This window comes from Pygocentrus nattereri, chromosome 26 (genome assembly GCF_015220715.1).
Source record: "Pygocentrus nattereri isolate fPygNat1 chromosome 26, fPygNat1.pri, whole genome shotgun sequence".
In the NCBI taxonomy this organism is placed as follows: domain Eukaryota; kingdom Metazoa; phylum Chordata; class Actinopteri; order Characiformes; family Serrasalmidae; genus Pygocentrus; species Pygocentrus nattereri.
This window is the reverse complement of record NC_051236.1, coordinates 5,608,327-5,617,500: the sequence shown is the minus strand read 5'-3', so window position 1 is coordinate 5,617,500 and position 9,174 is coordinate 5,608,327. Positions and strand designations below refer to the sequence as shown.

The 9,174-nt window shown below is 42.5% G+C and overlaps 1 protein-coding gene across 5 annotated transcripts in view; it reads left to right on the top strand.

Moving 5' to 3' along the window:
- ripor3 (RIPOR family member 3) overlaps positions 1-9,174 on the top strand; it is a 115,027-nt gene that overhangs the window by 63,969 nt on the left and 41,884 nt on the right. For all 5 annotated transcript variants that reach the window (XM_037534990.1, XM_037534993.1, XM_037534989.1 and 2 more), the window contains exons 10-11: positions 1-64; positions 8,657-8,802. The exon at positions 1-64 is cut by the window's left edge and continues 62 nt beyond it. In XM_037534990.1, the coding sequence (XP_037390887.1) occupies positions 1-64; positions 8,657-8,802 (210 nt within the window). The remainder of the gene's footprint in view (positions 65-8,656; positions 8,803-9,174) is intronic.

Here is a 9,174-nt window from a genome sequence, read left to right as displayed (position 1 = left end):
ACAGCTGTGGGACGAAGAGGAGATGGTCTTCCTCCCTCATATCCACGAGAACTTTGAGATCAAGGTGAGCGACGCATTCACACAGACACCTGTTCAAACAGTCGTCCTCTGAAGGCCGTCTGTGGGGACACGGTGACAGAAAGGTCCCTTTTGTTTGTGCACGCTGGCAGCGTCAGGTTTCATACGAGTCCTGAGTGAGAGATCTGGCAACCCTTTCTGGCAAATGCTGAGACACATTATGAAGGGATTTCCTGTTTAGTATAGATTCCATTCCTGGAACTGCAGATGGAAAGTGAAGATTGTACATTCATCTCCTCTTCTTCTGGCTCCGTGATGAAACATGAGTCAGCCCTGAATTTTTGCAATCATACGTGATTCTAAATTATGACTATGTGCGATTGTCTGCCGTCATGGCCTGGGGAACAGTTACAGTCTTTTGTTTTTATGGAGTTTGGCAACACATTCATTAAAATATTCCGAATGTCATCTGTCGGACGCATGGGCTTCAGCTTCTATTTTGAGATTTCTCCATCCTGAAAGCAGTAAGCCACATATCAGTCTGAACAGTTAACCCTCTGGGTTCTGAGGTCATTCCCTCGATTTGTCCATCTCTTCTTAAACTCTCCTCTAAAGGTTCTTCATAGAACAAAATCCTCATATGTTTCAAATCTAAACCCTCCGCTATCTTCATCACTGCTTTCCAAACCCGCTGCAGCAGCTTCAGCAGCTGTAAACTCTCTGACGCCGTTTCACACGAGTCTCTGATGTGGACTGAATGAAGAATGAAGGGTTTCCGGTGTGACGGTCAGTCCTTAGTGATCTCCTGAGTGTCCGTCGGTCAGTTTCACACAGAATGTAGATGGACACACGAATCCAGCAGCTCCACACGGTGAGAGGCTGACGACATGTATCTCAGCCCCTCTTCATAGGCTCATAACTCCGGATGCGAGTGTCGTATGGTCTCGTGATAAGATGGAATGGAAAAGGCAGCTCTATGGACTCAGGAAGGGTTTGAACTGGATTTCTGAGCTGGATCATCATAAAGATACACAAACACAGATATAGAGACAGAGGATTTGATGCGCAGCGGAGTTTGTGGATCCCTGAGTGTTAAAGGGCTCATATTGTGAAAAAAAGAGAAGAACATCAACAGTGTTAAAAGTTTCCAAATGGACAGTTCACTCTGTAGTCTATACATACCAGGGGAAACTAAGCAGCACAACAGCCTGTGTTTGTTTTTGTGATGTCACAAAAACCAACACAGCTCCAAATATCTGCCTACTCAGCCAACAGCAGTTTAGCCCCGCCCACTCACACTGAAGTTATTAGGGGTGTTTCAGCCTAGAGTGCTTTATGTGACACAATAGAGGGCAGCCAATCATGACAAAGCTCATTTATATATATTAGGGACTATTTTCAGTTGTCTCATTATCCCTTAATAATTTGTGTTACTGTGCCTTTATGACTGATGTATGTAAATGAGCTCTGTTCTGATTAGCTTGTGCCTCATTTCAGCAGCAGTGTGGAGTGAAACACTCCTTATAACGTCAGTGTGAATGGGCGGGGCTAAACTGTTGTAGGCTGAATAGGTGGATGCATGTAAATGCATTGGTTTTATATCATCATAAAACTATATTTTCACAAATTCTCAGCGGTTTTTGCAGTTTACTTTCTATATATGGACTGTAAGGACGGAGTGAACGAAGCTAACAATGTTTATATATGACTTTAAAATCTTTTCTGTCCAGGAAAAGCAGGCAAAATGTGATTTTCCATGATATGGGCCCTGTAATGGAGCAGTAACAAAAACAGCCTGTTTGTTTCTGAGGGATGAAAAGAGGTTGGAAGGTGATCCTGTGAAAAAGAATGTTTTACTGCATAAAAACATACAAACATGGTTTCTCAGGTAAAGTGGATCTCAGGTTAAAGACATTGAAAGACTCCTTTAGGCTGTTATTAACAATGACTTGCTTTTGGAGAAGCTGGACGAAGTAAATCCCAAAAGCGAAGCCAAAAGATATCAGTAATCCACGCAGTAAATCAGAGCAGATGCAGAAATAAACTCAGCGTCTGGAGGTTTTAATGGAGTGTTTGACTCAGAAATGCTGCTCAGACTGAAAGTGAATTAGAGGCCGCAGTTGCTGTGAACCACAGTCGTTCATTTACATTCACTGCTGCTGCTGCTCACAGCACTGCTGACCAAAGTATCCCCGCAGCTCACTGTGGCTGACCACAATAGTGCAGGAGTTTAGGCATTAATGGAAGAATAGGAGAAAGGAGAGAATGAAAAGAGACGAGAGGAAGAAAAAGAGAAAAAAGTGGATAAAGAAAGTAAGAAGGTAGTAAAAAAAATGAAGGAAAGAAAGAAAGGAAGAAAAAAATAACAGAAAGAAAAACTACAAAAGAAAAGAAAAACAGACACAGACAGTAAGAAGAAAAGACAAGAAAGAAAGAAGAGAAGGACACTGAAAAACCTTGCTACTGTTAGTGTTACTGCTACTGAGAGGTGATTGGTTAGTGTTACTGCTACTGAGAACTGATTGGTTAGTGTTACTGCTACTGAGAACTGATTGGTTAGTGTTACTGCTACTGAGAGCTGATTGGTTAATGTTTCTGCTACTGAGAGCTGATTGGTTAGTGTTACTGCTACTGAGAGCTGATTGGTTAGTGTTCCTGCTACTGAGAGTTGATTGGTTAGTGTTACTGCTACTGAGAGCTGATTGGTTAGTGTTCCTGCTACTGAGAGCTGATTGGTTAGTGTTACTGCTACTGAGAGCTGATTGGTCAGTGTTACTGCTACTGAGAACTGATTGGTTAGTGTTCCTGCTACTGAGAGCTGATTTGTTAGTGTTACTGCTACTGAGCACTGATTTGTTAGTGTTACTGCTACTGAGCACTGATTGGTTAGTATTCCTGCTACTGAGAGCTGATTGGTTAGGGTTACTACTACTGAGTGCTGATTGGTTAGTGTTACTGCTACTGAGCACTGATTTGTTAGTGTTACTGCTACTGAGCACTGATTGGTTAGTATTACTGCTACTGAGAGCTGATTGGTTAGTGTTACTGCTACTGAGAACTGATTGGTTAGTGTTACTGCTACTGAGAGCTGATTGGTTAGTATTACTGCTACTGAGCGCTGATTGGTTAGAATTACTGCTACTGAGAACTGATTGGTTAGTGTTACTGCTACTGAGTGCTGATTGGTTAGGGTTACTGCTACTGAGAGCTGATTGGTTAGTATTACTGCTACTGAGAGCTGATTGGTTAGGGTTACTGATACTGAGAGCTGATTGGTTAGTGTTACTGCTACTGAGAGCTGATTTGTTAGTGTTACTGCTACTGAGCACTGATTGGTTAGTATTACTGCTACTGAGAGCTGATTGGTTAGTGTTCCTGCTACTGAGAACTGATTGGTTACGGTTACTTCTACTGAGTGCTGATTGGTTAGTATTACTGCTACTGAGAACTGATTGGTTAGCGTTACTGCTACTGAGAGCTGATTGGTTAGTATTACAACTACTGAGAGCTGATTGGTTAGGGTTACTACTACTGAGCGCTGATTGGTTAGGGTTACTACTACTGAGTGCTGATTGGTTAGTATTACTGCTACTGAGAGCTGATTGGTTAGGGTTACTACTACTGAGCGCTGATTGGTTAGTGTTACTGCTACTGAGAACTGATTGGTTAGTATTACTGCTACTGAGCGTTGATTGGTTAGTGTTACTGCTACTGAGCGCTGATTGGTTAGTGTTACTGCTACTGAGCGCTGATTGGTTAGTGTTACTGCTACTGAGAACTGATTGGTTAGTATTACTGCTACTGAGCGTTGATTGGTTAGGGTTACTACTACTGAGCGCTGATTGGTTAGTGTTACTGCTACTGAGAACTGATTGGTTAGTATTACTGCTACTGAGCGCTGATTGGTTAGGGTTACTACTACTGAGCGCTGATTGGTTAGTGTTACTGCTACTGAGAGCTGATTGGTTAGTGTTACTGCTACTGAGAGCTGATTGGTTAGTATTACTGCTACTGAGAGCTGATTGGTTAGGGTTACTGATACTGAGAGCTGATTGGTTAGGGTTACTGATACTGAGAGCTGATTGGTTAGGGTTACTGATACTGAGAGCTGATTGGTTAGGGTTACTGATACTGAGAGCTGATTGGTTAGTATTACTGCTACTGAGAGCTGATTGGTTAGGGTTACTACTACTGAGCGCTGATTGGTTAGTGTTACTGCTACTGAGAACTGATTGGTTAGTATTACTGCTACTGAGAGCTGATTGGTTAGGGTTACTACTACTGAGCGCTGATTGGTTAGGGTTACTACTACTGAGTGCTGATTGGTTAGTATTACTGCTACTGAGAGCTGATTGGTTAGGGTTACTACTACTGAGCGCTGATTGGTTAGTATTACTGCTACTGAGAGCTGATTGGTTAGGGTTACTACTACTGAGCGCTGATTGGTTAGTGTTACTGCTACTGAGAACTGATTGGTTAGTATTACTGCTACTGAGCGTTGATTGGTTAGTGTTACTGCTACTGAGCGCTGATTGGTTAGTGTTACTGCTACTGAGCGCTGATTGGTTAGTGTTACTGCTACTGAGAACTGATTGGTTAGTATTACTGCTACTGAGCGTTGATTGGTTAGGGTTACTACTACTGAGCGCTGATTGGTTAGTGTTACTGCTACTGAGAACTGATTGGTTAGTATTACTGCTACTGAGCGCTGATTGGTTAGTATTACTGCTACTGAGAGCTGATTGGTTAGGGTTACTGATACTGAGAGCTGATTGGTTAGGGTTACTGATACTGAGAGCTGATTGGTTAGGGTTACTGATACTGAGAGCTGATTGGTTAGTATTACTGCTACTGAGAGCTGATTGGTTAGGGTTACTACTACTGAGCGCTGATTGGTTAGTGTTACTGCTACTGAGAACTGATTGGTTAGTATTACTTCTACTGAGAGCTGATTGGTTAGGGTTACTACTACTGAGCGCTGATTGGTTAGGGTTACTACTACTGAGCGCTGATTGGTTAGTATTACTGCTACTGAGAGCTGATTGGTTAGTATTACTGCTACTGAGCGTTGATTGGTTAGTGTTACTACTACTGAGAACTGATTGGTTAGTGTTCCTGCTACTGAGAGCTGATTTGTTAGTGTTACTGCTACTGAGCACTGATTGGTTAGTATTACTGCTACTGAGAGCTGATTGGTTAGTGTTCCTGCTACTGAGAACTGATTGGTTACGGTTACTTCTACTGAGTGCTGAATGGTTAGTATTACTGCTACTGAGAACTGATTGGTTAGCGTTACTGCTACTGAGAGCTGATTGGTTAGTATTACAACTACTGAGAGCTGATTGGTTAGGGTTACTACTACTGAGTGCTGATTGGTTAGTATTACTGCTACTGAGAGCTGATTGGTTAGGGTTACTACTACTGAGCGCTGATTGGTTAGTGTTACTGCTACTGAGAACTGATTGGTTAGTATTACTGCTACTGAGCGTTGATTGGTTAGTGTTACTGCTACTGAGCGCTGATTGGTTAGTGTTACTGCTACTGAGCGCTGATTGGTTAGTGTTACTGCTACTGAGAACTGATTGGTTAGTATTACTGCTACTGAGCGTTGATTGGTTAGGGTTACTACTACTGAGCGCTGATTGGTTAGTGTTACTGCTACTGAGAACTGATTGGTTAGTATTACTGCTACTGAGCGCTGATTGGTTAGGGTTACTACTACTGAGCGCTGATTGGTTAGTGTTACTGCTACTGAGAGCTGATTGGTTAGTGTTACTGCTACTGAGAGCTGATTGGTTAGTATTACTGCTACTGAGAGCTGATTGGTTAGGGTTACTGATACTGAGAGCTGATTGGTTAGGGTTACTGATACTGAGAGCTGATTGGTTAGGGTTACTGATACTGAGAGCTGATTGGTTAGGGTTACTGATACTGAGAGCTGATTGGTTAGGGTTACTGATACTGAGAGCTGATTGATTAGGGTTACTGATACTGAGAGCTGATTGGTTAGTATTACTGCTACTGAGAGCTGATTGGTTAGGGTTACTACTACTGAGCGCTGATTGGTTAGTGTTACTGCTACTGAGAACTGATTGGTTAGTATTACTGCTACTGAGAGCTGATTGGTTAGGGTTACTACTACTGAGCGCTGATTGGTTAGGGTTACTACTACTGAGTGCTGATTGGTTAGTATTACTGCTACTGAGAGCTGATTGGTTAGGGTTACTACTACTGAGCGCTGATTGGTTAGTGTTACTGCTACTGAGAACTGATTGGTTAGTATTACTGCTACTGAGCGTTGATTGGTTAGTGTTACTGCTACTGAGCGCTGATTGGTTAGTGTTACTGCTACTGAGCGCTGATTGGTTAGTGTTACCGCTACTGAGAACTGATTGGTTAGTATTACTGCTACTGAGCGTTGATTGGTTAGGGTCACTACTACTCAGCGCTGATTGGTTAGTGTTACTGCTACTGAGAGCTGATTGGTTAGTATTACTGCTACTGAGCGCTGATTGGTTAGGGTTACTACTACTGAGCGCTGATTGGTTAGTGTTACTGCTACTGAGAGCTGATTGGTTAGTGTTACTGCTACTGAGAACTGATTGGTTAGTATTACTGCTACTGAGAACTGATTGGTTAGCGTTACTGCTACTGAGAGCTGATTGGTTAGTATTACTGCTAATGAGAGCTGATTGGTTAGGGTTACTGATACTGAGAGCTGATTGGTTAGGGTTACTACTAATGAGCGCTGATTGGTTAGTGTTACTGCTACTGAGAACTGATTGGTTAGTATTACTGCTACTGAGAGCTGATTGGTTAGGGTTACTGATACTGAGCGCTGATTGGTTAGTATTACTGCTACTGAGAACTGATTGGTTAGTATTACTGCTACTGAGAGCTGATTGGTTAGGGTTACTGATACTGAGCGCTGATTGGTTAGTATTACTGCTACTGAGAGCTGATTGGTTAGGGTTACTACTACTGAGCGCTGATTGGTTAGTGTTACTGCTACTGAGAACTGATTGGTTAGTATTACTGCTACTGAGCGTTGATTGGTTAGTGTTACTGCTACTGAGCGCTGATTGGTTAGTGTTACTGCTACTGAGCGTTGATTGGTTAGTGTTACTGCTACTGAGCGCTGATTGGTTAGTGTTACTGCTACTGAGAGCTGATTGGTTAGTGTTACTGCTACTGAGCGCTGATTGGTTAGTGTTACTGCTACTGAGAACTGATTGGTTAGTATTACTGCTACTGAGCGCTGATTGGTTAGGGTTACTACTACTGAGCGCTGATTGGTTAGGGTTACTACTACTGAGCGCTGATTGGTTAGTATTACTGCTACTGAGAGCTGATTGGTTAGGGTTACTACTACTGAGCGCTGATTGGTTAGTGTTACTGCTACTGAGAACTGATTGGTTAGTGTTACTGCTACTGAGAGCTGATTGGTCAGTGTTACTGCTACTGAGAGCTGATTGGTCAGTGTTACTGCTACTGAGAGCTGATTGGTCAGTGTTACTGCTACTGAGAGCTGATTGGTCAGTGTTACTGCTACTGAGAGCTGATTGGTCAGTGTTACTGCTACTGAGAGCTGATTGGTTATTGTTACTGCTACTGAGAGCTGATTGGTTATTGTTACTGCTACTGAGAGCTGATTGGTTAGGGTTACTGCTACTGAGAGCTGATTGGTCAGTGTTACTGCTACTGAGAGCTGATTGGTCAGTGTTACTGCTACTGAGAGCTGATTGGTCAGTGTTACTGCTACTGAGAGCTTATTGGTTAGCGTCACTGCTACTGAGAGCTGATTGGTTAGTGTTACTGCTACTGAGAGCTGATTGGTTAGTGTTACTGCTACTGAGAGCTGATTGGTCAGTGTTACTGCTACTGAGAGCTTATTGGTTAGCGTTACTGCTACTGAGAGCTGATTGGTTAGCGTTACTGCTGCTGAGATATTATTGGTTAGCGTTACTGCTACTGAGAGCTGATTGGTTGTCCTAAGTATTTTATTCTGTTGTGTGCTGAGAAAACGAGTCTATTTTTTTGTATAAAGAAATTCAGATCCAGCTTGGACTCCTTCAGGAGCGCCCTCTTGTGTCTGACCTTCCTGCGTATCATTGTGAAGCCTTGTTGTGTCAACACTCTTGTATAACAGACAGATTTCATTGCTGCCCAAGGCCCAGTTTGAGCAATGAAAACTGAATTTTGAAATATTCCGTTTTTTGAAACACATCGCTCTTTCTTATAAACAGCTTTGTGTTCAGGTCTGAAAAAGGGAAATGCATCAGGTTACAACGAGTTTTGAGTTTAGAGTTCTACCATTTGATTCAACACTTATGTTTCTATTTGTATATTAATCAACAGCTTTTCTTGTCTTTGATTCAGGGAAGATGTTTATAGAGTATCCTGGTCTGCTGTGGGGTGAAATACAGGGTGAACGCATGTTTTCCTCTGGGAAAGTGTAGAATGGCTGAATTTATATTTGTTCCTGGGGTGCCTGATTATCATCACCACATTTGACACTATTCCTATTTTATTTTTCCTGTTTAGATCAAACGTTCCTCGCGCAGAATTCGGACACGTGTGTTTCACTGGCTCTTCGGTCACACTTTTTCAAATGAAAACATCTTGTGACCTCTTGTAGGTAACAGAAGTGAAGGGCTTGAGCTCCATCCTGGTCGGCATGGTAACCTGTAAGAGCGCAGACTTCTTCATGACTCGTCCACAGCTGATGGTTGTTGACATTACGGAACTGGGAACCATCAAACTACAGCTGGAGGTGGTCTGGAAGTAAGTGTAGCCGCATACCTGCATGTTATAACTCATCTGCCACACATATACGATGTGTTTACAAGAAAGGCACGAGACGTTTCTGCCGCTTGGAGCACTGAGGCTGGTACAGCAGTGTTCTTTTAGGTGCTGTTATGTATTCTGTGACAATGTCTCACAGTTGAAATGGCCTAAACAGCTTAGATTAGAGAAATTACGCACTTTACAAATATATACAGGATTATTCTACAGTTATTTAAGAGTCATGGCCTACACAGCGCAATTCGGCATGTCCTAAACCCTGTAAAGAACTGAAAAAGTTGAAAGTGTTGCATTGCTGGCCAATTTCAATAAACACAGTACAACACCTTTAACTGATCTTGGACTTTAGAC